This window comes from Amphibalanus amphitrite, unplaced genomic scaffold, assembly GCF_019059575.1.
Source record: "Amphibalanus amphitrite isolate SeventyFive unplaced genomic scaffold, NRLGWU_Aamphi_draft 000204F_arrow, whole genome shotgun sequence".
Classification (NCBI taxonomy): Eukaryota; Metazoa; Arthropoda; class Thecostraca; order Balanomorpha; family Balanidae; genus Amphibalanus; species Amphibalanus amphitrite.
Window position 1 is genome coordinate 453,988 of NW_024881699.1, and position 19,284 is coordinate 473,271.

Sequence of the window (19,284 nt, forward strand, 5' to 3'; positions counted from 1 at the left end):
CCGTGCCGGCGCACATACGCATCGACGCAGCGCTCGCGGAGAGCTGAGCCGTCGCCGGCCGTGAAGCTACGATCAGGGGCCTGGATTGGGGACTAGTGTTTCATCCGGGGCGGCTTCAGACCGCTGGACAAATAGCACTGAGGAGGCGGCCACCAGCCAAGTTGGCCAGAGTGGGACAAAGTCCAAATCGCCCGTATTTCCGATGCAAATGTCGTGACCGCAACATACCGATCCCATCCATTGCAGAGACGTTCCAATTCCATGGGATCACTTTACAAACGGGCTAGGGGGAGGCGGACGTATCGGAGGGGAGGTGACACTGTCAGGGTGGGAACTGGACCGCGCCCCGCCCAGTGCGCCCTGATGGCAGCAGCTGGTGCTCTTGTCCTTCTTACACCTTAACCCTCGCCGGCACAGGCCATTTTGCGTCCTTCGACGGCACAAGGGGGTTGGGGGTTGGTACGACCCCCCTCGCGTTTGGCCCCTGATCGAGCTAGAGCTTTGCGGAAAAAACGAGCGTGTTGCCCGTCACGAGACGAAGCCGATGATACCCAATTTTAAGGTCCTAGGTCATTGGTTGACCTTCCAGGTCAGGTCAATGACCCGAAAACCGGGAAAATCGGGACCTGTTAGAAAGTCGTAAAGTGTGGCTGCCATGTGGTTTTCCGGGGTGCTGATCACGAATATCGTGTTAGTTTTGATCAGAGATGATGTTTTTAAGCATTTAGACCAGGTCGGGTCAGGTCAGGTCAGGTCAACCGGTAGGGGTTGTGACGGGTATTCGTAATACGTGTCAACCGCCTCTGACAGCTTCGTAACATGTTACGAAGGCACCAAAACTACTTCGTAAATGTTCAAATGGTTGCTAAATTCAAATTCAGCTTCAAAAACTAGCCTCGAAACATGTAAAACTCGAAAAAGTGAACCGAGGTCACCCGAGGTCACCAAAGGTCAATGACCTGACCTGACCTTCAGGTGACCTTGACACCCACCCTAATGTATGGGAGCAACATCAAATCACATGTTTGAACGTTTGAAACCACGAAAAGCTTGCAAACGCGCGGCTAATGCGAGCCGACATACGCCGAATCGCGATTTCAACCAAACATGGTCACGGAAAAGAGGTCACAGGTCAAAGGTCATTGGGGTCAGGGTCATGAAATTTTCAGGGAACGTGTAAAATTGATCAATGCGAGGGTACTGAAAGTTTCGTCGCGATCGGCCGCTTTTTACGCGAGTTATTCGCGAAAAACCTTAGGGGGTTGCATCAACCCCCCCCCCCCCCTGTGCCGGCGAGGGTTAAAGGGCTCGGTAATGGAACATTTTGTGGTTGGTTGATAGTTATTAATTCTACCCTGAAAAGTACACACATGTTACCCTTTAATTCAAATGAACCGTTTAATAGAATTGAGAGAGTGTCATCATCACAAGAAAGACACTTTCATCAAGTGAAATAATACATTATTTCATCAGCATATGCTGATAAGTTCATACTGTCAAAATGGTTGGTCTTTTGCATCTCTTTGCCGTCATACTCATTGGGCAGTTAAGTGTGCCGTAACGGGTATTCAAACAGTCCTTGCTTTCCGTGACCAGTCATCATTTAGCGTCTATGTCCATGGTGCCACCGCATAGCTCCTCGTTTGCCACCGTGCTTCAGTCGCAAGGCGCCGCCTGTCACGTTAAGTTTATGTGTCTGCCGTGTGTGCATTCATCGTCACTTTGTGGGTGTCAATGGGTTTATGCCTTTTATGTGATAGTTTTTATACACGCACAGATAAGTACAGCGTAACAGATGATCTTTAAGAATGCAGGTAAAGAAATTAATGGATGTACCTTGGATGACACACGGGAAGGATTTCAATTATTCCAGTGGCATGCTGTTATTTTATTATTTCATTTTTCCTTGCCCCGCACGGACGACCTACATTCAGATTATGTAGCAGTTTTAGCTCCACCCGCATGATTCGTTGTAATCGCGGAGGCCATAACACCGTTGGTGTAAGGGAAAGCTAAGGCAACACGTGTTTTATTCCATCTCGGTGCATCATTTTCAAGCTATGTAGGTGCTGCAGGCGCATTATTACCATACATGCTACACTTTTTGCTTATCGTACCTCTAACTATGTTGCCTCTTTTTTGTGTTGTGTGAAACTCCTCTTTGATAAACTTATTTCCGTTATGTCAACAATGTTTCCATTAGAAGCCATTTTCATTAAATTGACATTCATTTGACTCAGCAACGACATTTTCCGACGGGAATGTCAAATATCTGTCAACGAGCCTAGCTGGAGCTTAATTTGCCCGGCAAGGTGGTGATTTGTTGTCCGGGATGGAAGGAAGCATTTTCACATCATATTGTTGAATGGACCAGCATGAATTATGACGTAATCTAATGCAACTGACGCCCAAACTTTCAGAATGTTACTCAAGTTCCTGTACTGTCTTTGTATGCGTTTGAAGCTTGCAAACTTTACGGCGTAGGTACTCCGCTAGTTCCACAACCTTTTTTATATTGAGCAGTCGGAGCATGGTTAGTTTTGTTCATCTGGTCCATCTGGTTGTGTCTTGAAGCGTGTCCTCCTCCTTTAGTTCCTCAATCCTCAGCCCCTTAACACCTTTTTGTTGCATGGAGTTTTAATCACCTGCCATCCATCCCATCTCTGATCCCAGAGTGGATCCGTCCCGTGTCGTAATTGGGGTCGAGTTAGCGCCCCATTGACATAAAACAGCTGTCTGTTTTCCACCGTCAGTCATCGGTTGGTGGGCTAGGTCCTCGCCAAAAATGGTCAGATCGATCAGATCAACAGGAATTTCGCTGTTTGATGGTTTGGAGAAATCATTTTCGCTGTCCTTTGCTATTGCAGCTGATTAAAATCCAGGCTGAATAAGAACGATAAAATTAAAGAGAAGAAAAATTATCCATTTTCTATGCATGTAAAATAACATTCTATAAAGCATTTTACCCACCAGGGGCGGGACGAGCCGAACGACTATCTCTTTCAATCGGATGCCATGAATGCTGGTTGCCCAACTAACTACACATATTCAGCTGCGTTTATGTGGAACAAAAGCACCCCACCTAATGGCTCAATGCTTATAGGTGTGTCGCTATCATTCCCAGCCACTGTTCTATGGTGTCCTCGCGCAGCAGCTATCGAAGTTTGTGATTGTGGAGATAACACGACAGCTGACAGCTTCTCACAGGCTACTGAAGGACATCAGCTACAGGCTTTGTTTTTAATGTCAGACCCTGTACCCAACGCTTACCAGCGCTTTAGAATGGCTCTTTGTGACGTTTACCTGCGATTTTCCTTCGCTGGCTTTCTAGTGATGAGTATCTATGAAATAATGCAGTTGTAACGCAATCTAGACAATAGACATCCATACGAACTACACGTAGCAATATTATTTGCAACATTTAGTGCCTACCTAGTGGGTTCACTGTAATAAGCTTGTATCATCGATTCATTAGCTTCTTTAGTTGGCATTATGGGCCAGCGCCAGCACTATAGTTCAACATCAGCAAAGAAAAACCACCGCACATTTTTATTGATAGCTTGTATGATCCTACTGGCTGGTCAGAGTAACTTTTTAACTCGGCTGACTGTGTGTCCTAAGTAAACCCTGATTGACTTGCTAGACATGTTTTCTGAATGTGAGCGAATGACAGTGCATCAGTCAAACATACCTACATTTTAAAAATGAAACGAAACACCATAGTGTAATAAATAACAAGTGAAGACACTTCGATTATTTTGTGTAATGCGTTTTCTTCTGCCGGAAGTGCTCTTTCAGAAAATTAACGATATCTGATGACGATTGATGACGTTTTCGTCATTGTAGTGCAAAAGTTTCATCCCTGTAGTGAAAACTTCTAATCCAAGAAACTACTATCCAAGCTTGTAGTTATATAAGGTTGGTTTTAACAGCTAATTCACTTTTATTTACGACAAAACACTGAAAATAAATCCCTCTACACGCAACTTGAAATGTAATACCACTTAAAAATAATGAGAAGACCAAAAACCTATTTTTACTACATATCTTTATAAGCTAAGAATGTCTTCTTTATGCCACAATGGGTAAAGCGTATGAACACTGGACAGGCACCAATGCATACATAGCTCGCAATACCTAGGAATTCATGCTCTCTTATCAGGCATATCGTTCGGATGCTGTGTAAATGCCGACGCAGTGTTAAAATGGGCCAAACAGCTATTCATCAACTGGGCATTTCACCGGGCTGAAACGCATCGATGTCCCCTGATTTTGCATATTATAATGCATTCAATAGGAACAATGAACATGTGATGAAGCTCATTCATTTCGCGCAATAAAAAGCATAGGTTCTCAAGTCAAAGTGAAGGAAAAGACCGATCAAAATGACTCGTATAATACAGACTTTGTTTAAATACTCTACACATCTAAGGGCCGGTACTGTTACGGTGTCCTCTATTTTTGAATATTTTCATACCGGTTCTGTCACATTGCATTCAGTGAGCGACCATACATGCAATAAAAGCAGTGGGTTCTCGAGAGTAACGTTACGGAATAGAGTGAATGCTGATGCGATGTTCAACATGTTGGGGCGCACTTAGATCGAGAAGGACTTTCATCGGGCTGTGGCACATCGATGTCCTCTGATTTTAAATATTTTCACGCATTTTATAAGAAAATATGATTATTTTCTTTCATTAAATGTAATAAAAAACATGGGTTCTCGAGTCCATGTCAATCAAAGGACCGATCAAAATGGGTAATATTTTAGGGACGTTGTCAAAATACCCTACACTTTTAGGAGCCGGTGGTCTTATGATGTCCTCTGTTTTTGAATATTTTCATACCGGTTCTGTCACATTGCATTCAGTAAGCGACCATACATGCAATAAAAACAGTGGGTTCTCGAGAGTAACGTTACGGAATAGAGTGAATGCTGATACGATGTTCAACATGTTGGGGCGCACTTAGATCGAGAAGGACTTTCATCAGGCTGTGGCACATCGATGTCCTCTGATTTTAAATATTTTCACGCATTTTATAAGAAAATATGATTATTTTCTTTCATTAAATGTAATAAAAAACATGGGTTCTCGAGTCCATGTCAATCAAAGGACCGATCAAAATGGGTAATATTTTAGGGACGTTGTCAAAATACCCTACACTTTTAGGAGCCGGTGGTCTTATGATGTCCTCTGTTTTTGAATATTTTCATACCGGTTCTGTCACATTGCATTCAGTAAGCGACCATACATGCAATAAAAACAGTGGGTTCTCGAGAGTAACGTTACGGAATAGAGTGAATGCTGATACGATGTTCAACATGTTGGGGCGCACTTAGATCGAGAAGGACTTTCATCGGGCTGTGGCACATCGATGTCCTCTGATTTTAAATATTTTCACGCATTTTATAAGAAAATATGATTATTTTCTTTCATTAAATGCAATAAAAAACATGGGTTCTCGAGTCCATGTCAATCAAAGGACCGATCAAAATGGGTAATGTTTTAGGGACGTTGTCAAAATACCCTACACTTTTAGGAGCCGGTGGTCTTATGATGTCCTCTGTTTTTGAATATTTTCATACCGGTTCTGCCACATTGTATTCAGTAAGCGACCATACATGCAATAAAAACAGTGGGTTCTCGAGAGTAACGTTACGGAATAGAGTGAATGCTGATACGATGTTCAACATGTTGGGGCGCACTTAGATCGAGAAGGACTTTCATCAGGCTGTGGCACATCGATGTCCTCTGATTTTAAATATTTTCACGCATTTTATAAGAAAATATGATTATTTTCTTTCATTAAATGTAATAAAAAACATGGGTTCTCGAGTCCATGTCAATCAAAGGACCGATCAAAATGGGTAATATTTTAGGGACGTTGTCAAAATACCCTACACTTTTAGGAGCCGGTGGTCTTATGATGTCCTCTGTTTTTGAATATTTTCATACCGGTTCTGTCACATTGCATTCAGTAAGCGACCATACATGCAATAAAAACAGTGGGTTCTCGAGAGTAACGTTACGGAATAGAGTGAATGCTGATACGATGTTCAACATGTTGGGGCGCACTTAGATCGAGAAGGACTTTCATCGGGCTGTGGCACATCGATGTCCTCTGATTTTAAATATTTTCACGCATTTTATAAGAAAATATGATTATTTTCTTTCATTAAATGTAATAAAAAACATGGGTTCTCGAGTCCATGTCAATCAAAGGACCGATCAAAATGGGTAATATTTTAGGGACGTTGTCAAAATACCCTACACTTTTAGGAGCCGGTGGTCTTATGATGTCCTCTGTTTTTGAATATTTTCATACCGGTTCTGCCACATTGTATTCAGTAAGCGACCATACATGCAATAAAAACAGTGGGTTCTCGAGAGTAACGTTACGGAATAGAGTGAATGCTGATACGATGTTCAACATGTTGGGGCGCACTTAGATCGAGAAGGACTTTCATCGGGCTGTGGCACATCGATGTCCTCTGATTTTGTGTCCACCAAGGCATTCTGTAAGAAACTGGGATTATTTACCTTCGTTTAGTGGAATAAAAAACGTGGGTTTTCATGTCTAAGTCAATTAAAAAATCCATTATGACGGGGCATGGAAGACGATGATGTAGGCCGAGGATAGCGTTCAATGATTTAGGAAGTGACGTTTTATGACGTTTTATTACGTCATACTGCAGCGTGAGTAGCTACATAGCCCACTCCCAGGTGAAGAAAAGTTGTTACACGAGTTTGCATTATAAATTGGTGAAGTGTCTTCACTTGTTATTTATTACACTATGGAAACACCGTCCTTCACGTGTTCAAACACTTTCTTTCAATTACCGTGTTAGCTATGATCAGTTTGTTTGTTAAACTGGAAGGTGAGTTTGCTATTGTCGACACGAATAGAATGCGCGGGGGTGGGGCTGCCTTACACCGAGCACGACATCGTTCGGTGTCGACCTTAGAGCTATGCAGTCAGTGTGACGCTACAGACACAATAGTGCGATGGCCACTGCCGTCGAATGGCACTTTACTGATGAATAACAGCCCTCGCATCGACCGTGCCAAGTGCAGCGCACTTTGGGACACTGCCGGCTTGGTAATGGTGAGTGGGTTCGGTGTACGCATGGACTGAGCCGGCGATATGGAGAAACGGGGTACAGGCTGGCGTGTGGTGGACTCGGCGAGCGGTTAACTGCAGTCACGGGCCCCGACAGGCACGGTTAGACTCGATTGGCGAGGCGTGACATGCTACGTTTTTGACGTGTGAGCCGGTGGATTGGGTCGTTAGACTCGGATAATGCTGTTTGACACACGGGATGTCCGTCCACCCGTCCGCACTCGTCCGTTTATTTGTTCGCATCGCCCGCATGACTCTCCGATCTCCCACCTGGCCGTATGGCTGACTGACTTGCTATTAAGTTGCTGGTCTCAACTAACTGACTGGCTGGCTGACGGGATTGACTGACTGACTGGCCGACTGACTGACTGACTGACTGACTGGTCCCGCCTGGTTAACTTGCTGGTCGCGCCTGACTGCCCCCGTCTGTTGGCCCGCCTGTCGTGTGCTGTGGCCACGAAGTGACCTGACGAGGCGGTGCCGAGCACCAGCCGGTCATCCATCAGGTGACACACCAACAACAGGCTGGCGGTCGCCGCTCTTTGGCCGTCGCCCGAATCAATTGCCGCGTCACAATGGCACACAAGGCACACACACAGCGCGCGCACACACATACAGCGCATACATACGGGCCAGGCGTCGCCGTCCGAGCGGTCAGCGGGGTTACATACTACTGAAACCTCACACTAAGACCGGCACACGAGCAAATTTAGGTCATTAAAAGGGTGTTTGTAACTTTTTACTTATTGGTATGCATTTTTGGATAATGTCGTATTTGAACTTAATTAAACCTATTAGTAGGCTTTGTAAAAAAGGCTTTGAAGAAATTTTTGATTCCGAGCAACCATACGAGCTTAGGTATTCGCTTTATAGATAAGTTAGATATTCGTCACGTTGAGTAACAATGTTTCTTTTACATTCCTAGCATGTTGGACAGGGTTTTCAGGCTCTGAAAGTTATTTTTTGTTCTATCCATCTTAGTTTCCGGGTAAGGAATTGGCACAAATCTGGCGTCTAACTGACAAGCTGACTATCTTACTAGACAAACAATGCCAACCAAAGATGCTGGAACACAAAAGTGAACCACGAAAACCAAGAAAATGTTTGGTGGTAGCCGACCGCCCAGTGCCTGTACGTTACGGGCGACCTCAGCATTTGAGCTTTTTTTTAGCATTTTGACTTATAGAGTGAGTACTTTTGACTTTCTGACCTCCAGTAACTTCTTCCAAGCTTCCGATCTCCGATATCCTTTGCTGGCCCTCTTTGACCTCCATTGACCCCTCTGCTGCCCACTGACCCTGTCTAACCTCTGGCGACCCGTAACACTGGGTGCCCTCTCTGTGTCGCAGCTCCGAGCGGCACGGTGGGTGACCTGCGCGCCGTCAGTCGCGGCCCCGCCTCGGTACAGCTCTCGTGGATGCAGGCCGATCCCAGCACGCTGCACGGAGAGTTTCTCGGCTACCAGCTGACCTACCGCGCACCGGCTACCGGTGCCAACCATACGCTGGTCATCATGGAACAGAACGCCACGGTAAGCAGTCAGCACCAACCACACGCTGTTCATCACAGAGCAGAACGCCACGGTAAGCAGCCGGCGGCTCGTCCGGCAGGGTTATACTTAACAACATGGAAAGATACCACAGTCGGGGAAACTGTGGTCAAATCTTCCATTTTTGGAAGCCTTCCATTTTTGGAAGGATTTTCCATACTTGGGTACGCATCTTCCAAAAATGGGTACGCTGACGACGTCATCGTACCCAAATATAGAAAATGTTGCGCATATGTTGGAGCTTACTGATTTCCGCCGAAGATGAGGAAAATGCGACTATCGCCCCTGGTCGCTTTCAATTCGCCATAGTGAAGTGTACATAATTTAGCGTGGATGTCTAAATCCTAGCGTGGATGTAATTTATGTAATTTTTCAAAGTAATGAGTCGTGGAAAATTGACAAAGATTTACCCACAATCGATGGTTTTATAAGTCTATATCAAACATTTTGTAAGCAAAAAGCATCAAAAACGAAAAGTAAATATCCTTAAAAGTACTTTAGTGATGGGCCATGCTTGTTTGATACCGCCGACTTTGTTTACAGTGCGGAATTGTCGGGACGGAGTGCGGGGGCCCCGGGAGGGTAGTGGCGAGTAAAACATGTATTTGTTGCTGTTTTCTGCATTTATTATCATATTGCGTGGTTGATTTCAAATTTTTAAAGGGACCCTCCCACCTTCAAAAAAGTTAATGAATTGGCATGAAAGTGATGTCGCTCGGTTCAAAAAGAGCAAAAACGAATCTCTACCAAATTTCATCGAAAAATATTCACCGGTTTTCAAGATATTAGACTTTTACTTTTGTTTACTTTTTGGGATCTCCGCTGTTCCTAGCGACTTTATTTAAAAGTGCGGCATTTGTTGCGCGCAAAGCAGCATATACCACCGCGTGCTACAAAACGTTTTAGTCAAACTTAATGACGGACGTTCGAAAGCCTGATGACGTCATCAGATTCCCGTAATGGTTAAGAGATAGGGACCACGCTGGTCCCACCCTGCAAGTAAAGGGAAGAAATTTCTTGAACACCATAAAGCTGCGGGGGTTGCGACCAGGATAAATGGTGGTTTCTGAGCCTGGCCGCAAACTTGGCTATCTCAACTCAAAACTAATGTTAAGGTGGGAGGGTCCCTTTAAGGCTTTTGCCGAACATTTGGGTAGAGGTCTCGTCATTTTTTCAATGTTTTCCCGGAATATGGGACGAATTAAATAGGCGTTGGTGCGCCGTTTTTCGTGTTACTTTCTATGGAAGGAGCGTGAATCTTCAATTTATATGAGGGATAGTTTAAACCATTTTTTTTTTGTCAAGACTATAGCTGTGTTCCTCCTGGTTTGTTGCGATTCCAAGTCGAATGCGTAGCGAATGAAACCCAAAAAAAAGTTATAAATACACCAAGCGGATGTATTTTAATCAAAGTCCGGGCAAACCCAGCTCTAAACACCGGAGAAAACAGTGACCCTGCCGTCCGCGCTTCAGGAGTCGCCAATCGCAATAAACAGATGCGGCCACAGTGCCGACTCGATCCTTAAATAGGTACAAGTAAATACTCGAGATAGGCTCGAGCGCTACCCCGCAATTACCAACCCTTTAATAGGCTCACAGCCGTATAATTATGAGCGCCCGTACTTGGCACGCTAAATGGTTAATTTCAATACAGCACCATTAATAGCAGCAGACGATCAGCCCACAGACGTTCACGTTTTAACTGCCGCATCAATGGCGCTGTGTTTTGGTGGTCGGGACAAAATGGGTGTGGGGTGGAGGCTAGCCGACAGACGTAGTCTCCAATTTAGATTCTCGAACGCATATGCGCCGCGGGGAACGCCGACAGACTGCCCACAGACGAGCCTGCCAACGCCCCGCAAACGGATATAGATTCGAGAGCCCAACACACCCAGCCGCAGCAAGGACCGTTGCGCGACTGCCCTCCGCCGGCGCGCCCTCACCCGACCTCGCCTCACAATCACGTGGTCAGCAGCCGACCAATCACTGCACGAGTCCGCGCCGCACAGCCCCGCTCCAGCGAGTGATGCTGTGCCGCAATACAGCGGCCGCGCGTCGGCCGGGAAGCTCAGCCGGCGGCCGGGCGAATCACTGATCACAGCAAGATACAAACATTAGCTTAAACCACTCATGACCGAATTTCAACATTCTCCCCACCAAAAAATGGGGGTTACCACATTTTTTTCCACTCAAATTCACTCGGGAGAGTACCGCTTCACTCGCATGGTCCTCTTAGCCGCGACGACACCATCGGCGCTCCGAGGCTTCGGCGCCCGCTCGGGCATCCTTCGAGCGGAGAGGCCATCACTCCGACGCGTCGAAAGGCGCGGCACCTCCAGACGCAGCACCGGGACCGACGTGCCAGCCACGCAGGCCCAGCAGCAACGGGCGCACCGCCGCATCCCTCGGGCAGAGAGGCGGTCACTCCGACGTGCCGAAAAACGCGGCACGCCCAGCTGCAGCACCGGTGGGTCCCAGCACGGCGCGGCAGCCACGGGGGTCCAGCAGCGCTGGACGCACGGTCGGTGGGAAACACTGAAAATAAGAAAGAAACAAACACTCCGTAAATAAAGGGGAAACAAAGTCACTAAGCAAGGCAATCATGGCAACAGGGCCACTGCCAAATGGCCACAGATTCAGCCGCCAGACTGAATTTGCCCTCACAAATTGTCCCTTTTTACCCAACCTTAACCTAACTTAACTAATAATACACTAGCCTCGTGGGCTCACTTTGGCTGCCTCAGGGCATCGCCTTCTGGTTAATCAGTCTTTTCAGCCCCACGAAGCTCCCCCCAAAAGCCTCCCCACCATGGGGCAGCCTCAGGGATGAACCTCCATTTGACATATCTGGGAAGGTCAAATGTAAAAGGGCGCGTTGCGGTGGATCCGCCGTCGACGGCGCCACCGATGCCACCGCCAGATCCCGCCGGGGTGCTTCCTCTGCACCGACGGGATGGGTCGGGGGGCGACGATCGAGGGCGCCTCACGGCACCACGACGGCCGGGAGCGGCGGCCATATGTCGGCCTCTCGTCAGAGCCCCAGATCGGGGGCGGCTCATGGAGCTTCTCACCCCACATCAGTTGTGAGTTGGAGCGAGAGTCGTTCAGCTCGGTATCACCGATGCCAGTTGGGCTCGCGTCCAGGTCGGCAGCATCGTGCCGACTTGGAACGCACTGGCTCATGTGGGGACCACCATTGTCTCCACCTTTACAACCGTGGATCGTCTCGACGGCTCTCGGCCCGTCAGCAACCTCCAACTGATCCCGTGGGACGACCTGATACACGTTATCAGCCTCCACAAGGACGTCAACCTCACCACCCCGGAAATCATCAGCCGTCTGGATCTCAGACGGCAACCGAGGTGGCTGAGCAGTTGGGAGCGGTGAGCACAGCACGTCTGTGCTCATCATGTCAAGTTTGACTGACGGTCCACCGAAACGACTTTCAAGGTCAACCTGATCTCGATCATTGGTACAAGGCTGCTCGGTTCTCTCATGGAACCCGATGCAGACAAATGTGTCGGAGCCCTTCTCAGGTAGTCCCAGCTCCTGAGCCAGGGAGCTCCTGACATAGGAGGCGTCACATCCTCCATCAAGGAAATCACGTGCCGGCGTGCGGCCATTGGGACCTGCTGCCACAACAGCAGCGGTTTGCAAGAAGCTCTTTCCTGTAGAGCTGACATTGTATCGGTGACGGCTGGGCAGCTCAACACCGTGCGTCTCAGCCTCTGCACAAGTATCCGAAGCAGAAGGCTCAGTGGGCGGCAGTGGCTCAGGGTCAGGCCTCAACTCGGAGACAGGTGAGGACGAGCGCTGCGCCGCAAACTCTGCATCATGCAACAGCGAGTGATGCTGGCGGCCACGCTCAGCACACGGACTGCCCAGACATTCCCTGGCCAGGTGTTCAGAGTCGAGGTCTCTGGTGGTCACCGAGAACGTTGCTGGTGGGTCAACAGCAGAGCATTCACCATTCGGGCCCCTAGCAAGCTCTCTGACCCGAATTTCCTCCTTCAAAAACACCAGGAAGTCATCAAAGTGGTGACTCGATCGCCGGGCCCACTCCAGACGCCAGTCTTCGGGGATATTGCCCTTCACCATGGGCAGCAGCAGGCTGGATAGGCTCTCTGAGGAGACACCCAGAGTGCTGAGAGCTCTCGTGTGCGCAGACAGGTGATCTATGAAGGATCGCATGGCCTTCAAGTCACCGTAGCGGACTGATGACATGTTCATCAGCTCCTTCAAGAGAGTCTCCCGTCGCACATTCTCGAGGTCAAATCGCGCTTTCAGAGCTGACACCGCCTGCACATACCCGTCACCCGTGACTGGGATGCCCTGGATGGCCCTCAATGCCGCTCCGGCAAGATGCGACTTTAAGACCACGAATTTCTGCACGTTGGCATAGCACTGGTTGTCGTGCACAGCAATCGAAAACAGTTCCCAGAACTCGGGCCATCTCATCACATCACCATCGAATGTGGGGATCGCCACGGTGAGAGATGATTTCAAATCGGCGCTACCAGCTGCCTTCATCGACTCTGCCCTGAACTGGGCCTCCTCTGCCTTCTCGAGGCGAGTCAAAAGGCGAGAACCGAGGAAAGCCTCATCCTCCAGAGTCTGAACATGATTTGTCTCATCGGCTTGACCCTGTTTGTCCAGCTGAACCTGTATGCCCTGTAACTCAGTCTGGATCTTCTCCACGTGGTGGAGTTTTAGGGCAAGCTGATCCGGGTCTAGCGCTTTCCGATCTCCCTCCCTGTAGGCTCGGAGATCGTTGCACGCTTTAGTAGCCTTTGTGCGGAGACGCGACCTAGCAGCCAGTAGCTCCTCCATGTTTGAGTGAAATGGGAACTAAATCAAAGTACAAAGTGGACTGTATGTTCAAAACAAACCATCAATTTACCCAGTGGACTCAACAAATTAAATGTCCGGTAGCCATGGGGACTGTGTCCTCCACTGAATAAATGATCCGGCCCGGAGGACTATGTTGCGATTCCAAGTCGAATGCGTAGCGAATGAAACCCAAAAAAAAGTTATAAATACACCAAGCGGATGTATTTTAATCAAAGTCCGGGCAAACCCAGCTCTAAACACCGGAGAAAACAGTGACCCTGCCGTCCGCGCTTCAGGAGTCGCCAATCGCAATAAACAGATGCGGCCACAGTGCCGACTCGATCCTTAAATAGGTACAAGTAAATACTCGAGATAGGCTCGAGCGCTACCCCGCAATTACCAACCCTTTAATAGGCTCACAGCCGTATAATTATGAGCGCCCGTACTTGGCACGCTAAATGGTTAATTTCAATACAGCACCATTAATAGCAGCAGACGATCAGCCCACAGACGTTCACGTTTTAACTGCCGCATCAATGGCGCTGTGTTTTGGTGGTCGGGACAAAATGGGTGTGGGGTGGAGGCTAGCCGACAGACGTAGTCTCCAATTTAGATTCTCGAACGCATATGCGCCGCGGGGAACGCCGACAGACTGCCCACAGACGAGCCTGCCAACGCCCCGCAAACGGATATAGATTCGAGAGCCCAACACACCCAGCCGCAGCAAGGACCGTTGCGCGACTGCCCTCCGCCGGCGCGCCCTCACCCGACCTCGCCTCACAATCACGTGGTCAGCAGCCGACCAATCACTGCACGAGTCCGCGCCGCACAGCCCCGCTCCAGCGAGTGATGCTGTGCCGCAATACAGCGGCCGCGCGTCGGCCGGGAAGCTCAGCCGGCGGCCGGGCGAATCACTGATCACAGCAAGATACAAACATTAGCTTAAACCACTCATGACCGAATTTCAACATGGTTGGTTATTGACCACCTGTTTTCTCTTCTGAATTCCCATGTGTCCTCTAGAAGTAGAAAAAGAGAGCAGTGCACCAGGACACCATGCTATTATATCACTATGTACATTGACATAGCATGCCTGTATTACCAACACTAGCACTTGCTGCTTCTCCTTATATCAATGATCATAAAGCGTATTTACAAATTGCAACCGAGCTCCGCCGTAGGGTATTTTATTTCCGCCGTAGTGTATTTCAGTTGGGGTATTTTCTACCATTCATCTGCCTGAGCTTGGGGTAATTACAATTTGTCAGCGACGTTAAAAATGATGCACTTTTTTCGCAGTATAGGTTATCGCATGTGCATATTTTTGCCTTTTTGGTTGCGCTTTTCCCTCGGCCGTATAGGGGGAGGCGTTGAGCGGACCCCATCGGTTTTTCGTGAGTAACTCGCGTAAAAACTGTCCGATCGCGACAAAACTTTCAATACCCCCGATTTTATCAATTTTACTCCTACCCTGAAAATTTCATGACCCTGACCTAAACGACCTTTTACCTGTGACCTATTTCTCGAGACCATGTTTGGCCCGAATCGCGATTCGGCGTATGTCGGCTCGCATTAGCCGCGCGTTTGCAGTCTTCACGTGGTTTCAAGCGTTGAAACATGTGATATGATGCTGGTCCCATGCATTAGGGTGGGTGTCACATGAAGGTCAGGTCAGCTCAATGACCTTTGATGACCTCGGTTCACTTTGCGAGTTTAACATGTTTCTAGGCTAGTTTTTGGAGCTGATTTCGAATTTAGCAACCATTTGAACATTACAGGGGGTGTAACGAAATTATCCGGACATCTTTCTTCCCGCTGTAATTAAAAAGCAAAACATTCTGGTACTTTTTATTTTGACTGAGCATGTAGCCAGTTAGCCACCTTTCATAAAAACACAGTGGCGAATGTTTTGGAGCATTTTAGCCAATGGATTCTCCAGCACACTGGCTTTGATGCGGACCAACGCCGTCTAAACCTGTGCCTGCGGTTGGGCGGTGCTTGTGGCGGGCGTCTCTTCAGTCACCTCCTGAACAAGAGCCCACAGGTTTTCGATTGAATTGGGATCGCGACTTTTTCCAAGTCATAAGCGTTAGCCCAGAATGATTGAAGGTTCTATCGGCATCACTTCCCATTCTTTTAGGGACTTAGAAAAAGTAAAAGTAGAAAAAGTAGCGCGCCGCCCCGCATGAAGACAGCGTGGCTTGAATCAGGCATCAGTGCGCGTTCAGAAACCGAGCCCTCCTATACCGTCTGGTTGAGCGCCTCCGACTATTCATTGGCCAGTATGTTTCCCCGGTAATTCTTGACGTTGATGGCGGTATTATGTGACACTATGTCTTATTGGAGGATCGCTAGGCAGCCGAACATGCTCCAGTTCTGGATATTATCCGGATGTTTGACGGCGGCGAAGGCCAGCAAGTTCGAGCGGCTGGCCGCCCATACATGGCCGATTTGACGGTTCAAAGGATAATACAGCTCGAACGGCTACCCATCCAACCAGACCACCTCACCCTTATCATTCTTCAACCAGTGGACGCGATCTGGCGTGAGGCGAAAGGTGGTGAACTGGTTGTTTTCCCGTCAGTTTCGTTGTCTTTTTCAGTTTGAAGGGCACTAGAACCAAGTTAAAGGGCGGGTAGCGGTAAACCATGATATGGGATCTCTTATTATCTGACTTGGTAAGAATTCGAGTCAATTTGCGGATTGATTGGTGCCATTTCCTTGCCGCTATCTTGATGACTCTCCTCACCACTTGACAAAGGGCGGCTTTTGTGGTCGCGACCGGGCTGAGTCTGCCACCAAAGTCCCAGCTTATTACACCTCAGGCAGATGTGCAGTTGGCTGCTGCTGATGTCCAGCTGCTGGCAGACCAGCTTCTGGCTCATGACGCCGTGGATGCCGCCATGCAATTTTACCACGAAAGGAGAGATTGTATCCCTTTCTCGCAACTGCCTTGGACGAAAACTACCATGTGAACCCGTCTGTGAATCGACTCCTACTCAGAGCAACAGTCACATGACAAGGTCAGGTCACTGCTGAGTTGAAAACCGATAGCAGAGGCACGTATTCATCAATATTCCCAATCCCACTTCTAACATCAGAAAGGATTAGGAAACTGTGCAAACAGATATGGCGAAAAAATAGGTGTCCGGATAATTTCGTTACACCCTGTACTGAAGTAGTTTTAGTGCCTTCGTAACATGTTACGAAGCTGTCAGAGAAAAAATAGCGTTCTACCCCTCCAACTTTTGCTTATTTGTAGAACTTCGTAGCTTAGCAAACCAGTATGTTGTTTGCATTGAGGAGCTTTGAAATGTCTGTGTAATTCAAAATGTTAGTTCTGTAATTAAAAGAATTGATTCAGTGTTGCACATAATCTAACTTATCAACCGAGCATTGCAGGTTTGACAGCTTTTTGCCCCACCAGCACCACCTTTCCTGGAAAAGCTCCAACCTTGCCTATGGGGCAAAACATAAGAGACAAAAACACATTTAACAAGACAGATAAAAAACAAAACAAAATGAACTCATTACCTAATGAAGTTCAGTCTGGAGCAAAAACATAGGTAATAGGTATCTATGTCAAATTAGAATGAAAGATTAAAATCAACCTGATCAGGTCTTACGGTCTGACCTGATCCTAACCGCCTTACTTCACCTAAATTAACCCAATTCAACCTAACCTACCACAACACCTGCAGAGGTACCTTCCTGGAAAATGATGCCCAGGGAGGTGTCCAACTTATTGGAATATTACCATGATTGCTTGTCAAAATGTGTGTCATCATGCTCTTGTTTGACAAGTGATGTATAGTAAATGTGACATTCAAAAATGGTCTTCTGACTGTTGAGTGATCAGAATATTCAATTAATCAGGGTACAATGCTGTGCATCATAGTGCACACTAATCATGTTGTTTTTGTGTAGGCCCTCTGCACATTATTGTGTACACTGCCATGTGCACCTTAATGAAAAAAGTGACTGGTGGTACATGAAAAAGGTTGTGCAACTGTGAAGTTCATGCCCTTGGTCTTGCTGGAGTCAAATGCCTATAGCTATAGCAGGATCAGTGAGGGTTGTAGACATGCTACATACACTGTGAATTGAAGATATTGGCACAAAGTTCATCCATAATTACTATGCTTAACACCTAATGTAAGAAGCAACATAAATGCCCAGATGATACAGCTCTCTGGTCAACATCACACAAATTTATTGACATACTTTGCAGGTACATATTTACATTCATAGCAAATACTTTCGATTTGATTCAATAACTAGCCAAACTAGGTGCTGGTAAGCTTGCATTTTTGTAGGTACAACAATGAACATACATTTAATCATAAAAAACTTTCTCCTGGCATTCATCACATACCTTTTTACCGAACAAGTACCTATCTACCATGCAATGATTCTAAATTTTGTCTGCAATCCACCTATATCTCAACTGACACATTGAAATTGAAATACCCTAACAAAACCTAGAACTGTGCAAAAGAAGAATGCAATGCTACAAGAACTATAAAGTTCTGAAGTTATTCTCACATGCTGGAATGTTGGAACTCTACTTTTGTCGTCCATTTCCACGTTTGACTGAGCCATCATATAGAAGTTTTCGCTCTTCAGTCATAAGCTTTTGCACAAATCTTGAATTTTTACACATCATCTTGAACCATGCTCCAGTCTTTCCAACAAGGTAATATGAAACATCAAAGCAATTTCGATTTGTTACAACAGCTTCAGATCATGATAGGCTTGATGTTTGTTACACCATTTGCCAGACAAACCTCTACAAAATGTGTATCAATTCCCAAACTAAGCAATTGATAATATCAGTATTTGCAGTTTCCACACAATGTTTCATAATATTATTCGATTTTTATATCAAGAAACCCAAATAATCCACAAATTGTTATTGAAACACTCCCACTTCGAGAGTTCACAGCAATAACAATACAAGCTCAGAAGCAAATAAACATTGCGCCAGATTTCGTATGAAACGCGCCATCATCCTGAAGTTTCTACCACAGACGGTAGTTCAACCGCAGCCGTAGTGCGAAAACCCCTGCCCACCTTACCCCACGGCGGAGCTCGGTTGCAATTTGTAAATACGCGATCATAAATGGCAAAATCAACTATTAATGTTATACATTTAAAGAGGCCGTAACTTAAATCAAAGGATGGGAATCACAGTTTGGAACACTGAGATTAGGCCTTCCAATTTTGGAAGCCTTCCATTTTTGGAAAATGCATACCCATTTATGGAAGGCCCTTCCAAAAATGAAAGGCTTCCAAAAATGGGAGATTTGACCACAGTTTCCCCGGGTGAGACTAAATGCTTACTTTGAAATCTAAGCTGTGTTGCGGCATTGGCGGTTATGTGCGGCGTGTATGCCGCATGATTAGTAAGCGGCGACCACTAAATTAAAGACTTAAACGCTCCAACCTGTTTTCAATGAATAACACTGCATACCAAAAATGCCAATCGCTCTCGTCATAAGATATTTAGATTTAAATAACTAAGTTATCTGCATCATCATTTTGAACCAAATTAATGCCTTCAACTTAGTAGGTACTCACTCATTCCTTCCTTCGTTGGCTCCAAACAGTCTTTCGATTGTCTGGAAATCGTATGCCAAATCCCGCACCTGTATACGACTGGTGCATATAAAGGCCGATGTAAGAATTTCAATAGGCTCTCGCATGCGATTTCCTGGCTACCCAAAAAGTCTGTTTCAGTCATGCTATCAAAACATGGTATGTCAGCCCTGTCACCAGCTTAT

The 19,284-nt window shown here is 46.7% G+C and overlaps 1 protein-coding gene across 1 annotated transcript in view; it reads left to right on the top strand.

The window, feature by feature from the left end:
- LOC122384967 (protein sidekick-2-like) overlaps positions 1-10,698 on the top strand; it is a 39,866-nt gene extending 29,168 nt beyond the window's left edge. The window contains exons 6-7 of the mRNA XM_043372836.1: positions 8,472-8,653; positions 10,681-10,698. Coding sequence (XP_043228771.1) covers positions 8,472-8,653; positions 10,681-10,698 — 200 coding nt within the window. The remainder of the gene's footprint in view (positions 1-8,471; positions 8,654-10,680) is intronic.
- The last annotated feature ends 8,586 nt before the right edge of the window (positions 10,699-19,284 follow it).